This window comes from Ochotona curzoniae, unplaced genomic scaffold, assembly GCF_017591425.1.
Source record: "Ochotona curzoniae isolate NIBS_2020 unplaced genomic scaffold, NIBS_Ocur_1.0 contig_4909, whole genome shotgun sequence".
In the NCBI taxonomy this organism is placed as follows: domain Eukaryota; kingdom Metazoa; phylum Chordata; class Mammalia; order Lagomorpha; family Ochotonidae; genus Ochotona; species Ochotona curzoniae.
The window spans coordinates 160,764-183,973 of record NW_024466416.1 but is presented as its reverse complement, the minus strand read 5'-3'; the positions used below and the strand labels follow the sequence as shown (position 1 = coordinate 183,973).

The window sequence follows — 23,210 nt, the reverse complement described above, 5'->3', positions numbered from 1 at the left end:
CAGCTGTCATGGGTGCTGTCCCAGAGGGGTGTAGTGGGGAGAGTGGGGACATGAGAGGAACATTGCATATGTTCAAGTTCCTTGGAGAAGACCAGCAGGGAACACAGCTCAAGGCAGGGCTGGACAGACAGGCCAGGGCAAGCCAGGCCAGCCGAGCCTCTGAGACCTTCAAATGTTGGCGCTGGCCTGGAACTAGACCAGCTTGCACTGGAGGGGTAACCCAAGGAATGTGGGGAGCCCCCATTTAGGGCTACCTCCAGACAAAAGGGTGTCTGAGGACATGACCCGCGGCTGGTACCCCTCTGAAAGTACACACGTGCACAGAGCCCAGCACAGGTGTGCACGGACAAGGTACCTGATACACACTTCAACCCATCTGGGATGAGCCATCTGGGAACACCACACCCACCAGTTTCTGTCTGTACCCAGGGTCGCTGGGCCTTGGGGAACAGTGGGCTGGCCACAGGGGACCAGTTCTCCTGCTGACTCCGAAGGAAATGTGGGAGTCAGCTCCACCTCTCCATCCTCGTCCTCCATACCGCAAGCTCACGTCCGTGGCCCGCAGCCTGCTCCCTGCACCTGGCAGGGAGCATCAGGCTCCATCCTTAGCTGCAGGCAGCTGGAGGTGGGTGTGCTGGTCTCAGCTACACCCCAGTGGCCCCTCAGCGGTCTTGGTGCCGAAGTGGGGGTGACGGGGGGTGCCGTACTGGAGGCAAGTCATAGTGCCCCGGAATGTGGCTGTTTTTGGGTGAGTCGTAGTGGCCAGGCGGCAGGCCTGGAGGCAGCGGGGGCTGGGGGCCCATGGAGTCTCGGTCTGCAGACAAAGGGGACAGGCTGTTGCAGAAGTGGCTCCTCCCCTTCCCTCCCCACAAAACTGCCTCAGATTCTTCTGTCAGAAGAGAAGCAGATGAAGGTGTCTTGAATCAGCCCGGTTTCCCACCAGCTATACTTCAGGGTGCCTCACTGCCTCAAACTGTCCATCTCACAACCTGTGACAATGCTGTCACCTGCCTTGTCCTCTTCCTCCCTGGACACCAGCTCTGCCCACCATTGAAGCAGGTGCACCACAGGGCTCTGCAGCCTTAGAGGAGGCTCTGTGTCCCCTTTCTCCCAGGCCTCTGCAGCCACTGCTGGACACTCACCAGGGGTCAGGGGGTTGGGCTGCTCATAGGTGCCGCTGTCCCTCTGTGGCTCGAGGCACCGCCGCCTCTGGCTGTCCCGGAGCTGAAGGGGCTGCCTAGGGGGAGAACCTGAGGGAGGGCCCTTCATCTCCACATAGCTGCTCTCTCGGAGGCCCCCTGGCAGGCTGGGCAGGTCCCGGATGGTCGCATAGGGGTTTTCGCTGCTCAGGGAAGCTGTGCTGGCCCCCAGCCCCTCCTCAGAGATGAGCCCTGAGGATACAGAAAAGAAGTCAGACCTGGAGTGGGTGCATCCTGGCTCCTTCCCTCATAACCCCCCTACCCCACCCCGCAGCCCACACCTTTATTGTAGTATGGGCCGCGGCCATTACTGTTGCTGTAAGTGTAGCTGTAGCTCCGGTCCAGGCGGCTGTTCCCTGAGGAAGAATGGGTTGCAGCTCGCAGTTAATCCCCCAAGGCCTCCCCCACTGCCCTGTCTCAGCCACGCCTTCATCTAGGACTGCTGTCCAGAATTCTACTGCACATGCGTACACTGAGGAGGGGGCCAGCTCATGCCTGTCCTCACCAGGTACCCACCCCCTCCATTCCAGCCACCTACCCCGGTCCAGGGAGCCGGGAGGGGGCTCACGGCGATGTTTCCAGTCGGCAGGCAGGGTGGCGTGGTTCTCATGCCCATGGGCCCCGCCTGGCCGCTCAGGGACCTGCAGGCTGGCAAAGTGCTGACTGCCCGGAACCTGAAAGGAGCCAAGGCCGACAGGGAAGGGACACAAGGATGGGTTTTACAAAGAGCAGGTCAGTGCTCAGCCCCTTTCCCCCACCACACCTCCATTGATACTAACCTTATTGGGGGGTGGCGGGTTAGGGGAGCACTGTGACAAGGTGTGGTAGCTGGGGTTGGAGTAGTAATGACTGTAACTCGGAGGGACATCTGTAGGACAGTGACAATGCAAGGGGAGCTCAGAGCGAGGCGAGGGGTCCTGAGGTCAGTAGTTTGGCCTCCTTCCCCTCCACTCCCCAGTTCCTATCTTCCCCCGTGTCTGCACTTACTTGTACCCAGGAGCTGCCTGCTCATTCAGACCCCAAGGGCCACCCACACCGGCTCACCTGGCATGACATACTCGGAGCCATCCAGTCGCCCACTGGTGTAGGCCACTGCCAGATGCTGGTGCTCTTTGCCCTTCTGCCAGTGACGGTAGCCGATGAACAGCGCTACCAGGACCACCACGAGGGAGCCCAGCACGGCAATGCCAACCACAGCACCCAGCGAGTTATAGGCTAGCGGGGAGGTGGGCATAATGGTAAAGGTTTCCTGGCTTCCTACAAGAGAGGAGGTGGTTGCTCAGGGTGGTACCTTGGCTCTGCTGGTGAGTCCAGCGAGCAGGTGCGGGAGAGAGACCCAGAAAGGAGGATGGGGTGGGGGTGGGAGGCAGCAAGGGCAAAGGGAGGTACTTAATGCTCACCGATCCTGCAAGGTGCACCGCTGTGCCCAGGAGGACACACACAGGCTCCAGTCTCTGGGTGGCACTTCTCTCCAGGACCACATTGGCACATCTGGGAGCAGTTGGCACCAAATACCCCTGGAGGGCAGCCTGTACAGACAGCCAAGGAGGCCGGCAGAGATCAGAGTGAGCTTCTGGCTCCTGTTTGGCACAGGGCTAAGACAGGGGCCGGGGTGCGACCACCTCCTCGCATCAGTACCTTCTAAGCAATGGGGTCCAGTCCAACCCGGGGGGCAGGCACAGCTCCCGTCCTGGGGGTGACAGGTGCCACCATGGTGACACTGGCAGGGTTGCGAGCAGTTGGCTCCCCACTGTCCTGGGGGACATGCTAAGGAGACAAGGGCCTATGTGGCAGGGCAGGGCCACCCCTCATGGCCAGACCCTCAGCCACAGCAGCACTAAGGTCTTTAGTGTAGCTTCCCCACCGCCCCCCAGCTGAGGGGTGGGGGCAGGCTCTGAATTGTATCAGTTCCCTGAGAACTCCCAGACACTTTCCTCCCAATCCACCCCTGCAAGCAAACCACACACGTCTGTCCCCCAAAAATCTGCGCGTGTCTTTCTGACAGCCATTACAAAAGCTCAAGATAGCCCAAGCCTTCTCGACCACCCTGGACTTCCTCCCTCTGGACAGCTGGCTTGTTTGCTTTTTTTTGTTAAGGTAAAAGAGAACTAAACACCCATTCTATCCGAGGCGTTATTTTTCTTTAAATAGATAAAAATTTCTGACATTAGCAAATTGTTTTGCTTCCAGAGCCAGAGTTCCGTCCCCTGGTTCGCCAGTCATAACTCCAATGGACCAGGGTGACTTGGGTGGGCCAGGCCAAAGCCAGGGGCAGGAAACAGAAGTCAGGTCTGCCATGTAGGTGACAAGGACCCAAGGACTGAGTCACACCTGCTGTCTCCCAGAAGATATGCATTTATCAAGAAGTTAGAATCAGGAGCCAGACTTGGGACTGGGATGTAGGCATTCCGATATGGGAGGCAGGGGTACCCAGCCGTGTGTTAATCATTAGCACTTACCCTAGTAAAATAATTAATAGGCATTGCCTGCACCATCTATGGAAAACTTTTGACCAAGGCCACTTCGCTCTTTGGCCTGCCTGCTGGGAAGCTCCCATACAGCCTTGTTCATGGTAACAGCCTCTCCCTTTTTCTTTCAAAATTTGCTTAACTTCTAGTGTCTTTTTTTTTTTTTTAGATAAATCTTTGCCACGATCACCTTCAAGTTACGTATGTGGGGAAAAGGCCGTGTGTAGATTAAAAATAAACTGAACCAAGCAAAATAAAGCATGTGTGCAAACCCAGCTGATGACTTCCCCTGTGCCTGCAAAACTGCCGCTCTTCCCCCATTTCCCGAGCAGAAGGCCAGGGAATGGTTTGTTCCAGAACAGGCCCAGCCTGTAGGTGATGTCACGTGAGGATTTGTTCAGAGAAGTGACTGAGTCAAGCAGGGTCCCGCAGCAGGGAAGCAAGCCTCACGCATCCCCAGCCGCCCATCCCGTCCCACCCCACCTCGACCAGCAGGTTCCTGTGCTGACACACAAGCACCCACGTACGTACGCTGGGAGCAGTCGGGGCTGGTCCAGCCGGCCAGGCAATAGCAGGTGCCGTCCAAGGGGCGGCAGGAGGAGTGGTGATTGCACTTGCAGGGCACACAGCCCTTGCCGTAGCGGCCCGGAGGACAGGCTGGCAGAGAGGGATGCATTGTGATGGGGGGGATGGAGTCACCCTGAACCCCACGATCTGCCCCTCTCCTTCCCTGTAGCGACTGACTTAAAGACTGGCGTCAGGAGGTGACCAAGAGGGATAGGGCGGGCAGGGGGGGCTTCGGTGACACGCTGCATTGTGCCCTCTGCAGGGTGGCAGAGTGGGGCCCGAGGTGGGGCGGGGCATGGTGGGGAGCCTCACAGCGCCGGCAGGAGGGGCCTCGGAAGCCAGGTGCACACACACAGCTGCCATTCTCAGGGATGCAGGTGCCCCCATTCTTGCAGGTGCAGATGTTGCTGCAGTTGACTCCCCAGAGACCCTCGGGGCAGGGCAGGTGGCAACGAGTGCCTGAGGGGGACAGCAATAGAGTAAGCCTGGCCTGCACCCCATCCTCTTCCACAGGGGCTCCTACTGGCACCCTTTCTGTGGGCTGCAGCCCCCCCTCCCAGCTCCACAAAGGCCTGAGACCCAAACCTCCAGCATGCTCACCCATCCAGCCAGCTTGGCACAGGCAGTGGCCATCCAGGGGGTCGCAACCATCAGCATGGTCACAGTCACAGTGACTGGCACAAGCTTTGCCGAATTTCCCCTTCTTAGAGAGGGAGTGGAGGGGAGGGGGAATGAGTCATCAGCTAGGGGTTGCTCTGCTCACTCCCCCAGTCCTCCCCAAGGCAGAGACAATTAGGCTGTGAGCACTCACCGGGCAGGGCAGCTGGCAGTGGGCTCCATGCCACCCAGAAGTGCATGTACAGGCTCCAGTCTGGGGGCTACAGACTCCTTCATGGGCACACTGGCAGGTAGCATTGCAACCAAAGCCCCAGGTTCCAGGTGGGCAGGGCACAGAGCAGTTACCACGCTGCCAACCTGCAGGAAGAAACTTGCAGATAGGCATGCTTCCTTGGGCCCCCCTTGAACAAGCTCACAGTGGCACTGGCAGTGCCAGGCTCTGTGCTGGGAGCTGGGACACTGATGGCACCATCCAAGGCAGGCGCACAGGCTCTATATTGGACATCAAGCAGAAGGCTAAATGACTTCTGCCAACAAACCTCCCTTCCCAATCCTGGATCTTAGCTGCCTCCTCTGTTAATACAACAGGGATGGCTGCAAAGTTACATGCATGAGGGGTTAACTAACTCCGTGAGCTCTCCAAGTCAAGTGTAAGCCAACAGGGAGTAGTGGGGACTGGGGATTTGATGGTTATTGACAATAAAGCCAGCCAAATAGAGCACATCTGTATCAGGAAGCCTCAAGGTGCAGCCGGTTAGGACTGGGAAGCACCCTCCTGGCGCTGCAATTGCGTATTTCTGGAGGGTTGGGGCGGGGTATGTCCACCACGCCCCCAGGCGCATTCGGGCGGGACCTCTAGGGACCAGTGGGATCTTGGTGGTTGAAGAAAAGCAAAGCGGATATTCCAGGAAGGAAGCCGCCTGGACATTTTCCCACCTCCCAGCTGCCGCCCAGTAAGCTCCACCCTTATTCTTCAACCTCTCTCCTCCGCTTAGTCCTTCCCTGTCCACCCTCACCCCTACCCCGCCGCGGCCCTGACGGCGGAATCGCCCCCCTCTCCGCCACCCCTCTCCCATTACCTTCCTTGCAGACACACGTGCCATCAATGGGAGAGCAGGAGATGGCATTTTCACACGAGCAGCGCGCTGAGCAGTTGACCCCATAAGTGTCAGGGGGACAGGGGCTGGCGCAGTGCGGGCCCTGAAAGCGGGAGGGCGCCAAGGTGAGAGCAGCGGCCGGCCTCCCCCTCATCCCCTTCCATTCCCGGCAGCGGGGCGCGCCTCACCGTGTAGCCAGGCGCGCATCGGCAGAGGCCGCTGTCGGCCAGGCAGACGCCGCCGTGCAGGCAGAGACAGTGCTCCTGGCAGCCCGGACCGTGCGTGTCCCGCGGGCAGCTTTCATTGCAGTGCAGGCCTGCCCAACCTGGCAGGCACGAGCACTCTCCGCTCATCGGGTGACAGCTGTGGGGCCGAGGCAGGACGTGCCCAGCGGTCTGAGGTGGGACCGGCAGGCCGGCCTCCCCGAACCCTCCACGAGTTGCGGCTCAGCAGTCAGGCTCCCAGCAGAGAGGCAAGTAAAGAAGAGAACCCAGACTCCTCCGCGACCCCAAAACCTGCGCCCTATTCCGCCTTTGGGGATCCCCGGGCGCCACTGCCAGACCTTCCCCTTCCCCCGCCCTCGGGCCACTGTTCTAGCGACGCACCTGAGGCTGTGCTCGGGGTGGCAGGTGCAGGATGCCTGGCAGTTGAGGCCATAGCGGCCGTCGGGGCAGAGGCGCTCGGTGCAGCGGTCCCCGGTGAAGCCGTGTTCGCACAGACACGCGCCGTTGGCCGGGAAGCAGCGGGCGCCGGGGGCGCAGTCGCACGTCTCAGCGCAGTCCTGCCCGAAGCGGCCCACCGGGCACTCCTCACGACACCTGGGCACTCGGTAAGTGAGTCCAGCCGCGTCCTTCCTCCTCCTCCGCCCCGCTTCCCTTTCTCCTGCCGGCACCACCTCCTCCACTCACCGATCCCCGGTGTAGCCCGGAGCACAGCGGCACTGCCCACTGAACCGGTCGCAGAGCCCACCATTATGGCAGCGACATTCCTGGGAGCAGTTGGGTCCGTGAAAGCCCTCTGGGCAGGGCAAGGAGCAGATTACACCCTGTGGGGACGACAGGTGGACAGAGCCCCAGAGACCCAGGTTCCTGCTTGAGACCCATGAACCCTCCAACCTCTCCTGGCCCCAGGGTGCCCACACCTCATCCCCCCTCTTCTCCCAGGACCCCTACCAAAACTCCCAAACTGCCCTCTCATACCATCCAACCGGGTGGGCAGCTGCATGAGCCCTCCTGGGGCTGGTAGATGCCCCCATTTTGGCAGGGGTAGGTCCCGGGACAGAAGTAGCCAGTAGGGCCATGGGAACAGGGCACATCACAGCTGCCAGACAAAGGGACCGGGGATCAGAGTGGACAAATAGGGCCTGCCTCCCCCTGACCCACCCAGAGCTGGTCACTCCTCACAATGCCCACATGAAAAGAGCCTGAACTGAGGATCCAGGCTGACACCCGTCTTGCCTGCCAGAAACGACTCGAGTCCCACGGTCCCAATAGCCAGGCCAGGGACACCCAGCGCCAGCAGGTGTCAGGGGTAGTACAACTGTTTCCCAGGAAGCCCCAACTCCACCTGCTCAGCCTTATCCACGCTGTTGCCCCAGAGGAGCTGTTGTGCTTGCAGTGGCTTCTCTGGGCCAGGGAGCTCCAGGAAGCTTGGCCATAGGCATACCTACTTCCTCCTTTAACTCCCCAGCTCACCCTGCACGCCACCTTACAACAACCCCCGCCCCATGATCTCAGCCTCATCCAACAGCCTGCTCCCACATCCACCGTCCTGATGCCTTCCCAGTAGTCCTTGCAGTTGGTCAGTATGCCCCTCAAGTCTCAGCTTGTGCACAGCCCCAGTACACTGCCTGGGTCCTCGCGTAGCCCCATGTCTGTCACCTCGTGACCTCAGTGTGTTGTTCACACGCACATACACACACCATCGTGTACCTGGGCCCAGTTCTCCCTGAAGGGCAGACGCAGGCTCCTGTCTGGGGGTCACAGGGTGCCCCCTCACACTGGCAGCTGAATTGGCAGGCAGGGCCATAGTGGCCAGCAGGGCAGGGCTGGAGGCAGGTCGGGGGTTGCAGGCCCGAGGGACAGGAACACACCCCACTCTTGGGGTCACAGGTGCTGCTGTTGCCGCAGCTGCAGGGTTTGTTGCATCGTGGCCCCCACATTCCCGGGGCGCACTCTGCGGGATGAGGAGGGTAGAATAAGGCCACCAGAGCTGCCCTGAGCACCATGGCTCTCCCACCCCACCCCCTCTGCCGCATTATCATCCCTCAGCCCCTGCACCCTGGCCAAGGAGGCCACTCCCTGGGTTTACCAACCACTCACCACTGGAGCAGTCATCGCCTCGCCAGCCTGGCACACACTGGCACCGGTTGGGGGCCACACAGCGGCCATGGACACACTCGTGGGCACAGAGCGCTGGAGTAGAGATGGGTGTGAGTGACAAGGTGCTGCTGCCCCCGCTCCTAGCCCCCTCCCTATCCCTGAAGCCTGACAGTGAGAAGGTAATGCTGACCAGGTCCCCCGGGGCCAGGCTGGACAGGGCGCACAGGAGGGAGAAGAGGAGGCGACACCATAGTAGCCCCACCTGGTGGGGGTAGGAAGGACCCAGAAGCCTGGAGAATCCCTCTCCCTATCCCACGCCCTGGCCCAACACAGAACTCACGGACACAAGCCCCGTTGCTTTCGTAGTAGCCCTGACAGCATCTGAGGCGCCGGCGATGGTCCGTCTTTACCACCTGACGGTACACAGTCCGGTAGACAACCCTGGACACACCCAGAAGGTGACCCTCAGCACTGCGAGCCCAGGGTCCAACAGTCGTCCTCGGCACACACTCTGGGATGCGGGGCTCGGGTGCTTATCACTTGCTTGCCTCCCACCCTGTCCCCTACGCACACATATACAGCATGGCGGGTGTACACACCCACACATGTGTGCACACATCCATATATACATACAATATACCACAAGCACACACATACATGTTCATACATCCACACACATCCTGGACATACATGCATCCCAAGCATGTACATATACCTACAACATGTCACACATACACACATCCTGAATACATACAACATGCAACATGTGCATGACTCACACATGTGCAAATGCATCCTGTGCCACACGTGCACACCCCTACATCCCCACATCCACCATAGCAGAAATGAGCATCTCCTTTCATCTCGAAAGGCTCTCAGAAGAAGAGGATGCAGAGGGCCAGGCCAGGCTAAGGCAGTGACCCAGCTGCCCTGCTGCTCGAGGAGGGAAAGGGGCACTCACGTGGGCCCGGGGCAGGAGTGGGGGCTCTCCCAGGGCCGGCTGCAGGGCTCTGAAGGGAGCTGGCTGAAGGGGCGAGTTTGGGACTCCTTGCTGGTGGTAGTAAAGCTGTGGAGACAGGGAACAAGGCAGAGGAGGCCTGAGCTGGTGCAGGACACAGCCGGAAGCAGGGGCCAGGGAACCAGCCATGTAGGGAGTCAGTACCCCGAGATTCGGACTTACTCCCCACAACCTGCCATGGAACCCCACCCCACTCCCTCTCCTGTCTGAAGGGCTCCCCCAACAAGTGGACTCTTCCTGGACCCCCCTCAGCCCCTCTCCCTTATCCCCCACTGAGCCTGAGTCTTCCATTGTTCCCTCCTCCCCCTCCTTGGATAACTACAGCTGACTTCTGGATCCAGCTGATGGAGATGGATCTCACAGTTTCTTTTTTAATTTTGAAAAATATTTGAGGAGCCAGCATTGTGGTACAGCGAGTAAAGCCACTGCCAGCATTCCATATGGGAGATGATTCGAGGCCTGCCTGCTCTACCTCCCATCCAGCTCCCTGCTTGTGGCCTGGAAAAGCAGCAGAGGACGGCCCAAAGCCTTGGGACCCTGCACCTATGTGGGAGACCCGGAAGAGGCTCCTGGTTTCAGACCGGCCCAGCTCCGGCCATTAAAACCATGTGGGGAGTGAACCAGCATGTGTGTGTGTCCTCTGTCACTCTCAAATACATAAATGAATTTTTTTAAAAATACATTTATTTGAAAGGCTAGAATGACACAGAGAGAAATCTTCCATCCAAATGTGTGCAACAGCCTGAAATTCTATCCATTCTCCCCTGTGGGTGGCAGGATCCCAGGCACCTGTGCTACCAGGGGATGCCTCCCAGGAGCAGTAAGCATGAAACTGTGTTGGAAGTGGAGGAGTCAGCATGGGAACTGAGTATTCCCATATGGCAGGTTAACATCTTAACCTACTGCACCACAACACCCACCCCAGAAGGAAGCATCTCTTATAGATTCTGCCCTGGCCCATCGGCTCCAGCTCCCTTCCTGGGCTCAGCCCCACCCTGCTTGCTCCACAATGAAAGGCATCCACCTACAGTCCCACAATGAAAGGCTCGATCCTACAATCCCACAGGGAAAAGGGCCAGGGACCAGGGATAGGACACATACTGAGGTGAAGGTCAGAGACAAAGACAGAATCAGAGGGAGGAAGGAAAGGGCTGGAATGAGGAAGGGAAGCAAGAGGAAGAGCCAGGGAGTGGGGCCCCACCCAGAAAGAACGAGTAGGGAACGAAAGGAGGACACCCCTCTCACCTTTCCCAGAAGCTGCACACATTGGGATCCGTGGGATTGAGAGCTGTGGCCAGGCCTGCACCCAGGGCCAGGAGAAGGAGGCGAAACAGTGCCGGCGACATTCACAGGATGGCCACAGGGCCAGGCCAGGAGCAGGCGGGGGGACGCTGCGGCCAGCAGCAGCCCGGAGGACGATGTCTGCACAGATGTGAGCAATAGGCATGCAGAAAGGCACGCCTGCCACCTCCGTCCACTGACCTCACTCCTGCATGGGCAATGCTCGTCCCTCAGCCCGACACCCCAACCCAGTACCGTCCATCCACACACCACCATGCCAGTGCCTGTCCCCTGGGGATGGGCTCCAGGGACAGACACTCTGTCCTCCGTCCCTCCCCATTGTGTGAAATCAGAACCAAGGGAGTGAAGAGACTTGAGTTTCCTGAGAAGAATTTCCACTCATGGAATTTTCCGTCACTGTGAGTGGCAAGCTCCCCATCATAAGACACAAGCAGGCAGGATCCAAACCGCCATGAGGAGATGCTGCTCTGTGGTGGTAGGAGTGGGGATAGATGGGCCCCTGCTCTAAGTTCAATGAGAAGAAAGGTAGGGTCCCGTTGGCTGGGGCTTGTGCCATTGCTCATTGCAGCAGATGGAGTCAGGGACTTTCTCATGCTGGGGATGTTCAGAGGTGACTTCCTGAATGTCAGCTGCCCAGGTGACCGCCTCCCCCCACGGAAATCAAGCCTGCACAGGTGCCCCACTTGCCCTACATGTCTGGAAGAGCTCCCTCCTTCTGCTGCCCACCCGATCTACGCAGTCCAGTCTATGTTGTGCAGCCCTGGGCTCACCCATGGGTGAGAAGAGGCTGTTCTGCAGGCTGTACCCCTGTGCCCTGCTCCCCACTGAGGGCTGGCCCTGTGGCCAGCTCCATGGGGGCTCCAGTTAGCATTCCTGAAACTGGCCCTGGCTTCTGCTCCCTGCTTCCCCGAGGTACTGCCGACATCTGCTTATAATTTCTCCAAGAAGAAAGGTCATGATTGCTGGCCCCTTACCCCCCTGAGTATCTTTGGAATGCCTGCTGCCGGCCCCACCCCACCCCCCACCCACGCACTCCCAGGGTCCTCACAGGCTCTCAGCTCTGATCCTGCCAGCCCACCCCTTCCCTGCAGGCCTGAGAGAGAGAAGGAGGGGCTCACAGCTTAACTCTTTCTCACTCACTGCAGCCCACCCACCTTCCCTCCTCCCCCAGCCCAGTGTATCCCTTCCACCCACAGGGATGCCCCTGACTGGCCCTGCTGGCCCTCAGTCCAGCACAGTGGCCCCCTTGGTCCCCCACATTGCCACCTCCACCTCTAAGCCTTCCAGGAGCTTCTTCCACCCCTGAGAGCCCCCAGCAACTCACCAGCAGGGACTTGAGGCATTCAGATGAGCCTGACAATGTCCTGGGGTCCTCAGGATAGGGAGCCTGCAAACAGGAAGTGGTGCCTGTGAGAATGTGGGGGTGTCCCAGGTGCCTCTTTCTGGTGGCCCATTGGACAGGGACCAGACGACTCAGCCAGGCCATAGTCAGGTGTGCCCTTCCGATGCCCCCATAGTGTCTCCCAATACGCCACTTCCACATCACCGCACGTATCACCTTCCCAGACAAGCTGCTTCTTTCAGTGTCCCCAGCAGCCCCACCCATTACTACCCTGCTCTCAGCACTTTCTTGGTGCCCACCTGCAGGGTGCCCTGTCCTGTCCCCACCTCAGATGTGCTTGACCCCAAGCCCTCCAAACGCCCCCACACTTCCCTCTTCCTGGACTCTCCCCAGCCCTTGTCCTCCAGCTCAACCATGCTGGAGCCACATTCCCCAAGCCACAGGGTCCATGCACAGACTTCCCCCGTCTGGGTCTACCCTGGATCTGTCCCTGTAACCCATGGTCAACATCACTCCCTGATTCCAGGTCCTAAGTGAGGGTCCATGTCCCCAGGCAAACACTTCCTAAAGGAAACTTCATGTGGGCTCTGAGAAGGACCAGAAGGAGGAGGGAGACACAGCGGCTGACTCTAGCCCCAAATCCTCTGGTTCCAGCTAGCTGTAGGTGGGGGTGGCCTCAAGGTTTGTCTCCGGGGATCCTCAGGGTGCGGCCCGGAATGCGGAGGAGGCATCAGCTGGCCAGGCCAGCGGGGCTGGAAGTGTAGGGTCAGGCGAGACCAGCAGTAGGTGGTCGCCCGCAAGCAAAAGATGGGATGAGGTTCAGGCAGGGGAGGCAGGATTTGGCATGGTCCTTCTGGGACCCAGGACCTCTCTCCCTTAGCCTGCATCCATCCCAGAAGTGCCCTCCTGTGATGACACTTAGCCCTCAAGGAGGGTGGCTCAGATGGTTCCTGGTTCCACACACTGAATGGAGTGGCCCCAAGTTCTCCTAAGCAGGTTAGTGTCTGCTGCTCACCCCCCACCCCCACTTGGTTCCGGCTTCCCTTACTCAACTTCCGTCCTGCACTCAGTCCCTTCTTGGGCCCCAGAGATGCACACCCCAACTCTCTCACATGCTCTCACAGCATGCATGCAGGCCCGTCTCTGCCATGCTGGACAAGCAGAGCACAGGTGACCAATATGCATCATCTCGTGTCCAGGTGCACAGCAGCCCATGGCGGTGGCCAGCACCGTCCACATCACTCAGAACGAGCAGCCACAAGGAGGTGGTAACATGCCTTGCAAGGACCACAGAGCCAGTCATATTGGAAATGGGGTCCAAAGCCAGGGCAGGGCACGGGTCTCCTGATGGCACCCAGAAGGGAAGCTGGTAGTGCGGAGCTGGCAGGGGGCTGGGCAGGGGAGGGGGAGGGGCTGCTGCCAGAGCCCCTCAGAGCCGTGGGAACCAGAAGCTTTTGCATCTTGATTAAGCTGCTGCTTCTCTCTCCTCCACCTCCAAGATGCGGATCACCCGGGCTCCTGGCCAGGCCCTGGAATCCCAGCATCCCTGCCCTGTGGCCCGCCTACACAGCGCCCAACCCAGCTCTCCCTCCCTGCTCATCTCGGCAGTCTGGCATGGGGCCGCCTCCACTCACCCTGCACCCTGGGCCTCCTAGAAGGCTAGGAAAGGAGTCTGGGGGCCTCCAGGGGTGGAGAAGGCTCCTGCCAGATAGCAAAATAGCAGAGGACTCCCCCACCCCATTTCCACTACTGCAGAGTGGAGAGAAAGTGGAATTGACGGGAATGAGACAGCAGAAGGGACTTCCCAGCTTGTTTTGGAAAGTGATGTGCCCTAGAATGGCGCTTGAGTTTTGGCATCCCCTTTTCCCTGCCCCCACCAGACCCTTCCCAGCTGGTGAATCCTAGCTGGTGGGGGGTGGGTGTCTCCAAAAGAGGAGGGAAGTGTTAGCATCTCCATGCCTTGGCGGCTGTGTGGGGTAATGAACGCGGAGAATGGGTTTAGAGCTGCGAGGTGCTCAGAAACGAATGCAGAAGCTCAGTGCATCTCAGCAGTTTCTGCAGCAGCATCCAGGCTCCCTCCTCCAAGCCCACCCTTGGCGCTGCAGTGCCCTCGGGGGATTGATTCCAGGAAAAATTATTTCTCCTTGCCCACTCTCTGCTTTTTTGTGTGTTGGTCTCTTTTTTTTTTCCCCCTGAAGAACCCCCAGGATGATCCGGGAATGGGACCGGGGCTGCAAAATGCTGACAGAGAAAGAGGAAGTGGGGCGGGGAGGGGGCCCAGCTCCCCTGAGAATCTGATCCCCCAGCATGATGGGCTGCCGGCCAGGTGCGTCCTGAAGCCAAGGGCGGTTGATTGCAGCGGGATGCCTGGATTTAGCGCCCCCAGCCACAGGTCCCCACAACGGCTCCTGCCCCCCTGCTCTCCTGTTTCTCATTCTCTCTTCCCATCTCAGGGTCCCCAAGCGCTAGTCCTGTCTGTGTCACTGACAAGCTGGATGACACAGCATGTAGCATGCACCCTGGGAGCTTCCATCTCCACATCTATAAAAGTAGAGACTACGTCTGGTGCCATGGCATAGTCAGCTAAGCCTCCACCAGTGGTGTTGGTTCAAGTTCCAGCTGCACTACTTCTAATCTGGCTCCCTGTTTATGGCCTGGGAAAGCAGCAAAGGATGGCCCAAGTCTTTGGGAATCCTATACCCAGGTTTCTGGCTCTTGGCTTCAGACTGGCCCAGCTCTGGCCATTGCGGCCATTTTGGAAGTGAACCAGTGAATGGTAGATTTCTGTCTCTCCTTATCTCTCAGTACATCTGCCTTTCAAATAAAAATAAATAAAATTTTGAAGGGGTGGGCCTGGTGCAGTAGCCTAGCAGCTAAAGTCCTTGCCTGGCAAGCACCATGATCCCATATGGGCTCCAGTTCATGTCCTGGCAGCCCAACTTCCCATCCAGCTCCCTGCTTGTGGCCTGGGAAAGCAGTCAAGAATGACCCAAAACCTTGGGACCCTGCACCTGTGTGGGAGATCTGGAACAAGTTCCTGGCTCCTGGCCTCAGATCAGCTCAGCAATGGCTGTTGCGGCCACATGGGGAATGAACCAGCAGACAGAAGATTTTCCTCTCTGTCTCTCCTCCTATCCTCTTCTCTATATATCTGACTTTCCAATAAAAAAAAAAAACTTTAAAAATAAATAATAAAATGGAGGTGGTGGTGAGACAGGGGAAGACTGGCCGACCACATTTCCCAGGGTCTTTTTGACAAGAGCAGGAACTGTGGGGCCGCAACTACAGCGGGAGAGCCTCCAGCTGCTCCCTCCCTGTGCTGGAACACCAAGAGAACCGTCCCAGCTCCGCGTTCTCTTCCTCTGCGACTTTTACATCAGAAACTCTCTGCCCCTTCCCCCATCCCCCTGCAGCTGCTCAGTCCCTTTCTGCTTCTCCCTTGTATCAGAAACTGCTACGTACAGTTGTGCAGGCTGTTCACTGCGCAGGAACAACCACCTTTGCAGCAGGCGTGGAAGCTGCACTGAGGTCCCATCCACTTCCCAGCCTGTGGATCTTAGTGTGGGGAGAACGCGGCCTTGCCCTGAAGCTCATCTTCCCATCTCCTTCCCATGGGGCCGCAGCAGCCTGTCTGTCACTTGGTGCTGTTGACCCTTTCCTAACCTATGCTTGCCGCGGAGACGGAATCACGTGGTCCTTCCCACCCTACGGTGAGATCCTGGTCCCAGGACTTGCCAGATGCCAGTACACAGGGCGAAGCAGCAACAGCAGCCGCCTTGGACCTATGCCATGTGGCACACACGTGCACACACGTGTCCACGCAAACCCACGGCCCCGCCTCTGACCAGTCGGGCCCTCGGCACGCTAGGCATGTTTGCCGGATGGAGGGACAGGAAGCCTGCGTGTGTGCTCCAGAGGCCAGGCAGGAAGGGGGCAGGGGTGAGGGGCTGGCCGGGTGCTCTCTGTGGCGCAGGAAACAGAGGCTGGAGGGTCTTCGCTCCAACCTGTTTACTCATCAGGAAGCAGCGAAAACGGCAGGCCTTCTGATTCACTGAGCGGGCGCCTGGCTGAGGCTGACGCCACCGCTGCCACCCTCTTCCAGTCCTCAGGCAACATGACTTTCTCAGGGGCTACGGAGCAAGGGAAATTGGGATCTACTTCCAAGTATGAAACAGCAGGCAGGGGGAGACCCCTGGGATCAGTGGCCAGGGAGCAGAATACCCCCAACCTTGCTCACCCCACCTGTAGATTTTGCACGGCTCTGCTCCAGCCATTTCCTCTCTACCATTCTCCCCACATGGGCAGAGAAGGGCACTTTGGGGCCAGTCCCCTAGCTCCCATTACACTGCATGGATGGCCCACTGTCCCACCCACCCGCCCTCTTACCACACACAGCCACCTGTGTCCAGGCCACGCCGGCTTGCCCAGGTGACACCCACCCTCTCCCACAAAACTGGCTCAGTGGCTACAGCCCTACCCTGTCCTCCCACAGCCCTTCTGCCCTGAGGTGGCTGCACACTTGGACCTGGGCATGGCCCTGCGCCTCCCCCGTACCCCAGCCAGTGTCTTCCCATCACTGTATCCCTGCTTTAGGTGCCGCCCCAGGATTTCATAGCCCTGTACCACATAATCTCATGACAGATATCCCATGTCAGAAGGCCCAGTTTCCCACCAGGCTGGAATCCCATTCCTCTCCATATCCCCAGAGCCCTGCTAATGGGTCTGGATAACCCCAGCTGTCCCCTCCCAGCTCACACTCTGTGTTTTCATTGAGATCTGTCAGCCTCACTGGGCTGAGGATTCACGAGGCAGGTGCTTCTCCACCTTCCCCATCAGGGCACCCCAGCCTCTCGGAGCAGCTAGCATCCAGGGCACCTGGCACATGACGGATGGTCACCAAGCAATAATCTGCTCCAAAACCCTTTCCAGCTCCACTCAACTGGGCGGGGAATGGGAGGAGGAGGAATTCAGACAGAACTGCCTGACTGGATGAAGCCCAGGCAGCTGCAGGCCTGCCTTCTTGGCCTCCGAGTTTCCAGGGATGATGTAGCACACAGCGTGACTTGATGCAAGGTGTTGACTCACCTGGCTGCTGGTGGGTATGCCCCGGCTGGGAACCATGGCCCTCACTGTCCATTCCACACACCTTCTCCTCACCTAAGCAGCTGGTGCCCCCAAGCAGGAGCCCCCTCACCCACAATTCCAGCCTGGTGCTGCTGCTCCAGCCCTGTGCCCTGGCACTGTGGCTGTGAGGATGGGGTGCACACTGGTAAAGGCTGCGTCCATTTCTCTCCAGCCGCAGGGCAACAAAGTAGACACCACTGCACCTCCCATTTGTTTTGTGGGTGAACAAAGAGCCTGGGCGGGCAGGGGGAAGTGAGTGATTTGCCCCACCCCACTCCAGCCACAGAGTCAACCTCTGGCGGGACAGGGGTTTGGTCCAGATGTGCCGGGTACAGGAGCCCGGGTTGCGCTGGCCTGCTGCCTGCTCGGGGTTCTCCTTCCCCTCCTGACTCTTCTCCACCACACCTGCCTTTCCTTCCCTCTCAGGTTCTCTGCCGCTTTCCTCTTCTAGGTCTGCCTTCCCCAAGCCTGCGCTGGCTGGGTCATGTTGCTTGCAAGTCCCCTGTCTGTGTTGGCTCCAGCTCCATCTCTTTCTTCCCTTCCCCACCTTCTCTCCTCCTTCCTGTGGCTTCTCCCATGGGTCGGGGCAGGAGCCAGCACCCTCCCAGGGCTAGGTGAGTGCTGGCAGCGCCAGGCACCCAGGAGGCTGTGCCTGGCAGTGGGTGCTCTATCTCTCTCCAGGTTTCCTGCCGCTGCATGGAGCTGCCTCGCGGAGAGAGTTTCCCTCCTGGGAAAGCCTGATAGGGAATGTAGGAATGGGGGCGGGGGAGGCGTGGAGAAACACATGCCAGTGCTTGGCATTGCCTCGAAGTAAGGGCAGAGGATGCAGAGGGCCAGGCCTGGCCAGCCCAGCTCCAAGTGCAGGGCAATGGGGGAGAACAGTGTAGACTGGGGAGGCCTCAGAGGTGGGAGAGCCCTACCCGCCCCACCAAGTGCTGGCTCGCTCCCATGCCCCCACATGGGTCCCATACCACGGCCTGGGGTGGGGCTGCGAGTGTCATTCAGGCCGTACAGCCCCCAACCCCAGGCCCAGGGCTGAGCCCTTTGTGTAAGGCTGTCTGGAGCTGAGGACTGGCTGAGCCTGGGAATTTCAGGCCAGCACAAGTTGTTCCTGTCCCCGGGGACCGGGGTCACAGCACAGCCCCGGGAGAGGCTGCTCATAAAAGCGCCAGACCAGGGGAGCCAAGAATCCATTACTACGAGAGGCCGGACACGGGGGCAGTGAGTGAGGGACAGCACAGCCTGCCTGTGAACCCTGCCGCTGGTCATGGCCAAGGGCGCTGGCTGAGCCTTCACAAACCTTGAGCCAACAACTAGACCGGGGTGCGAGCCTGGGAGAGGGTCCCTCCCCGGCATAGCCAGTACCACAGGCTGGGCCAGGCACACTGGGAGCTGGAGCGAGGTGCCACCCCTCCGGCCTCACACCCGGCCTCTTGGGGGCATTCCTTCAATAGAAGCTGGGACACAGAGGTCAAGTGTCTGGATCAAGGCCCCACAGCCAGGGGGAGCTGCAGAAACCAGGCGGCAGCTCAGGCGTCTTCCCGCCAAGGTGGCTGTTCTTGGCGCTGCCCCTGCCAAGTGAGGGTGTCCCCTCCTTCTGCCACCAGCTCTGGGTACAGGGGATTGCAGACCAAAGACTGCCCCGGGGCTGCCAAGTCCATGCCCCAAGCTTCCAGGCCACCAGGTGTCATCAGGATGGATAACACCTCCCTTCCAGTCCTCCCCTTGGCTCCCTCTCTCCCTCCTTTCCTGTCCTTTTTTCCCCCCACTCCCCACTGGGTGGGGACGTCTCCGACTCCAGTGTGGCATGGAGCCTGGGGTCTGCAAGGCTGCATCACTCACCTGTTGGGGAGGTGGGGAGAGCCTCAGGGGTCTGCGGGGTGGAGGACAAGGGGGAGAGCCCCTGAGTAGAGGAGCCCCAGCCCGACTGCGCAGCGAGTGGCGGCGACGGGGAGGCAGGAACGCCGGGCGGGGAGGGGCGCGCAGGGGCGGGGGGCAGGAAGGGGGTGGGAACTCGGGCGCTCGCCAAGGCAGGAAGTTTTGACAAGAAACCGAGAGGCTGGGGGAAGGGGAGGTCCAGAGCACTCCCGAGAGGAAAAGCTGTCGGTGTTGGGGGCGGGACCCCAGAGTCCTGGCGCTGCTCGCCGGCGAGGAGCGGAGGCAAGGGCGGGATCGCTGACCGCCGGCCGGCCGTGCGCTCCGGGTCCTTGAACCGCTCGCTGCGCCTCAGTGCTCCCATCTGTAGCCTGGGATTGGGAGAGAGCGTCCCCTCTGGGGGTGCTGTCCAACCCCCGTGACCTTTTCATCAGAGACTCGAGCTGGGCCCACGGCCGCCTCGGACCCGCCACGGGTCCGGCCAGAGGTGAAGCCTGAGGAAGGCCAGAGGGAAGCGCTGCCGCCTCCGCCCGCCCGGCCTGCCCCGGCGCCCGCAGCTCCGACGCGCGCAGCCTTGTGCGCCCCGGCCTGGAGCCCTTATCAGTGCGATTCCAGCCAGCTGTGGCGGTCACCCCGCGAGCCCTTCCGGCCGGTGGGACGCACTCCATCCCGTGTCCGACGTCCCGAGCGGTGGAGGGCCTGGCAGGGAGGCAAGCGGGATTTGAACAGAAGCCAGTGGGCTGTCGGGTCGCAGGGTCCAGCCTGCTGCGGAAACAGCTGCGGGAGCTGAGGGGGGAAGCCGGGGAGCCAGGCGTGCTTCCCTCTCGGGCAGCTTTTTACCTAGATGTCCCTGGCATGTCATGTTTTACGAGATTTATTTATTTTTATTGGAAAGGGAGATTCACAGAGAAAGAGAGACAAAGATCTTCCATCTGCTGTTTCACTCCCCAAGTAGCCACAATGGTCAAAGCTGAGCCAATCCAAAGCCAGGAGCCAGAAGCATCCTTTGGGTCTCCCACGCGGGTACAGGATCCCAAAGCTTTGGGCCGTCCTCGACTGCTTTCCCAGGCCACAAGCAGGGAGCTGGATGGGAAATGGGGCAGCTGGGATACAAACTAGTGCTCATATGGGATCACAGCAAATGCAAGGTGAGGACTTTAGCTACTAGGCTATCACCCCGGACTCACTTTAGCATGTTTTGACCAATGTATTTATCTGCATGACCACCAATAAAAATCCAAATAAAAACATTCTAATTTCTGCTTCATCCCAAAGCTTACTTTTTAAACATTTATTTATTTATTATTGGAAAGGTAGATTTACAGAGAGAAGAAGAAATAGAAAAATCTCATCCACTGGTTCACTCCCCAAGTGGCCACAATAGCTGGAGCTGAACCAATCCAAAGTCAGGAGCTAGGGGTTTCTTCTGGATCTTCTACACAGGTGCAGGGTCCCAAGGGTTTGGGGCCATCCTTTTCTTTTTTTTAAGATTTATTTAATTTTATTGGAAAGTCAGATACACAGAGAGGAGGAGACAGAGAGGAAGATCTTCCATCCAATGGTTCACTCCCTAAGCAGATGCAACGGCTGAAGCTGAGCCAATCTGAAGCCAGGAGCCTAGAGCTTCTTCCAGGTCTCCCATACAGGTGCAGGGTGCCAAGGCTTTGGGCCATCCTCCACTGCTTTCCCAGGCCACAAGCAGGGAGCTGGATGGGAAGTGGAGCTGCCGGGATTAGAACTGGCGCCCATATGGGATCCCAGGCGCATTCAAGGTGAGGACTTCAACTGCTAGGCCATGACGCCGGGCCCGCTAAAGCTTACTTTTAAAACAAGATTTATATGTATTTGGAAGGCAGAGAGGAAGCGGAGAAAAAGAGAACAGATATAGAGAGAGAATCTTCCATTCGCTGGTTCACTACCCAAATGGCCACAACAGCAGGGATGGATCAGGACAAAGCCAGGAGCCAGAAGCTTCTTCCAGGTCTCCCATATGAGTGCAGGAGCCCCAGGACATGGGCCGTCTTCTGCTGCCTTGCCAGGTGTATTAGCAGGGAGCTGAATCAAAGTAGAGCAGCCACAGTTCAAACCAGCATCCATGAGGAATTCTGGCACTGCAAATGACAGCTTGAGCTGGTACACCTTACACCACAGCACCAGTCACCCAAAAGTTTACTTTTTAAAACCATGCATTTTTTTTTTTAGTTGAAAGGGATAATGACACAGAAAGGGGGTTCTTCTGTCTCCTGACTCACTTCCCAAACACCACAACAACTAGTGCTGGTCGAGACTGAAGACATGAGCCTGGAACTCTACCTGGGTCCCCCACGTGGGTGCTGGGAGCCCGGCATTTCAACCATCTTCTGCATGAGCTGGATTGGAAGTGGAGCAGCCAGGACTCGAACCAGTGCTCTGATATAGGATGTCAACATCGCAAGTGGCAACTTCACTTTCACTGCCAGTGGCGGGGTGTGTGTGTGTACACACACATGCGCGTGGTTTGAGAAGAAAGGCAGCTGTGTCTAAGGAAGAAAAGCTGGAGAACCAAGTCCAAAATTGACTTCGGCGCCATCACGACTGTCCAGCAGGGGGCGGCAGATACCAGAGCACAGCTCAAGGACGGGGAGGCCAAGGATCATAGAGTTGTAGCTGATCAGAGGCCAGAAGGGCCTTTAGAACCATCAGATCAGCTCCTTCTTGCAGGTGGATGAGCACTGTGAGCCTCAGAGAAGAGGCGGCGGAGCCCGTCTTCCGTTCCTTAACACGTCTCACTTATTCTCTCCTCCCATGTTCAGCCCCTTCTCTGGGAACCCGCCCAGGCCTTGTGCCCCCCCCTCCCCGCCCCAGTTTAACCCTTGCCTCTTTCTCTCACCCTAGATTTGAGTTCTTCCAGAACTTCCTCTGGCTGCTCCCCATAAGTGCTCCATAAAGACTAGCGTGGATGACTGCCACACTTCTCAGCTCTTCTCAGTTCCACCCCCTGGGCCTATGGAGGTCTCCCCAAGCCTGCCCAGGCTCTTCCCCTATGTTTACCAAAGCTGGGGGAAGCACAGCCAGTGACCCTGACAGCACCTGCAGGAACCCCCATGGATGCAGAACTCTGGTCCTCAGGAAGCCTGGAGTGTTATTACAATAAAGAGCTCCCTGCAGGCACGTGGGGCTGCAGCAGTGAAATAGACCAGAATGTCTGCCTACATCCTGTTCTCACACTCTGCTAGTGACGTGAAACTGACTCAGAAAGGCATGACTTGTTAGATGGTGAGAAGGATGACGGGAAAAAAAAGAAAGAAGGTGCAGGAAGGGAATTGGGAGTGCTAGGGGTGCAGTTTTTGGGAAGGGGGACAGAGAAAGCCCCCCTGGACAGGTAACCTCCAGGTGAAGTCTGAGAGGATAAGGGAGGGAGCTGGCGGATCTCTGGGGGAGCTGCCTGTCAGGCAAGTGCAACTACAAGGTCCAAGGCCTTGGGACCAGAGCGCAGGCCAGGCTGTTTCAAAGAGCTAATGGAAGTAACTCTCCAGAGGCAAGGACCAAGTGTGTGATGGGGACACGAGCAGGTGCCTTTCTTTCTTTTCTTTCTTTCTTTCTTTTCCTTTCCTTTCCTTCCTCCCTCCCTTCCTCACGCACTCCCTCCCTCCCTTCCTTCCTTCCTTCCTTTCTTTTTTTTTTTTTAAAGATTTATTTTTATTATTTGAAAGGCGGATATACAGAGAGGAGAGACAGAGAGGAAGATCTTCCGTCTGATGATTCACTCCCTAAGTGAGCGCAACGGCCAATCAGAAGCCAGGAGCCTCTTCCGGGTCTCCCACGCGGGTGCAGGGTCCCAAAGCTTTGGGCCGTCCTCGACTGCTTTCCCGGGCCACAGGCAGGGAGCTGGAAGGGAAGCGGGCCGCCGGGATAGAACCGATAGAACCGGCGCCCATATGGGATCCCGGGCGTGCAAGATGAGGACCTTAACCACTTGCGCCACCGCGCCGGGGCCCCTTCCTTTCTTTTTAAAATTATTTTTATTGAAAGTCAGACTTACCAAGAAGTCTGGCGGGTGGGGCGTGTAGAGGAGAGCTCTTCCATCTACTGATTTACTCCCCAAATGGCTAGAGTTGGGCCAGTCTGAAGCCAGGAGCTGCTTCCAGGTCTGCAATGTGGGTGCAGCAGCCGAAGCACCTGGACCATCTTCTACTGCCTTCCCTCTACACATTAACAACAGCTGGATCGGAACTGGAGCAACCAGGATTCAAACCAGCGCCAAATGCTGGTACTTTAGGCCAAGGCTTAGCTGCCTATG

At 58.5% G+C, this 23,210-nt stretch overlaps 1 protein-coding gene across 2 annotated transcripts; it reads right to left on the bottom strand.

Moving 5' to 3' along the window:
• Nucleotides 1–60: 60 nt before the first annotated feature.
• On the bottom strand, nucleotides 61–18,991 carry PEAR1 (platelet endothelial aggregation receptor 1). 2 transcript variants are annotated; one of them, XM_040988527.1, is made up of 24 exons: nucleotides 18,899–18,991; nucleotides 11,915–11,977; nucleotides 10,534–10,710; nucleotides 9,232–9,336; nucleotides 8,611–8,711; nucleotides 8,271–8,363; nucleotides 7,881–8,124; nucleotides 7,149–7,269; nucleotides 6,858–6,994; nucleotides 6,555–6,767; nucleotides 6,138–6,312; nucleotides 5,932–6,052; nucleotides 5,046–5,209; nucleotides 4,835–4,937; nucleotides 4,547–4,693; nucleotides 4,199–4,324; nucleotides 2,838–2,966; nucleotides 2,600–2,728; nucleotides 2,244–2,456; nucleotides 1,979–2,067; nucleotides 1,738–1,873; nucleotides 1,481–1,555; nucleotides 1,143–1,391; nucleotides 61–814 (listed from the first exon to the last, which is right to left on the bottom strand). In XM_040988527.1, the coding sequence occupies exons 3-24, from the start codon at nucleotides 10,632–10,634 to the stop codon at nucleotides 663–665; spliced, it is 3,123 nt and encodes a 1,040-aa protein (XP_040844461.1). In that variant the 5' UTR covers nucleotides 10,635–10,710; nucleotides 11,915–11,977; nucleotides 18,899–18,991; the 3' UTR covers nucleotides 61–662. The 2 variants fall into 2 exon arrangements, with proteins under 2 accessions (XP_040844461.1, XP_040844462.1); XM_040988528.1 differs by having other exon boundaries at nucleotides 4,835–4,934.
• Nucleotides 18,992–23,210: the final 4,219 nt, after the last annotated feature.

Coding starts and splice junctions, on each gene's coding strand:
- PEAR1 (XM_040988527.1), bottom strand. CDS start 10,634: ATGTCGCCGGCACTGTTTCGCCTCCTTCTCCTGGCCCTGGGTGCAGGC. Junction 4,325..4,546: donor AGGCCCCTCCTGCCGGCGCT/GTGAGGCTCCCC, acceptor CCTCTCTGCCAG/CCTGTCCTCCGGGCCGCTAC. Junction 2,729..2,837: donor TGGACCCCATTGCTTAGAAG/GTACTGATGCGA, acceptor CTGTCTGTACAG/GCTGCCCTCCAGGGGTATTT.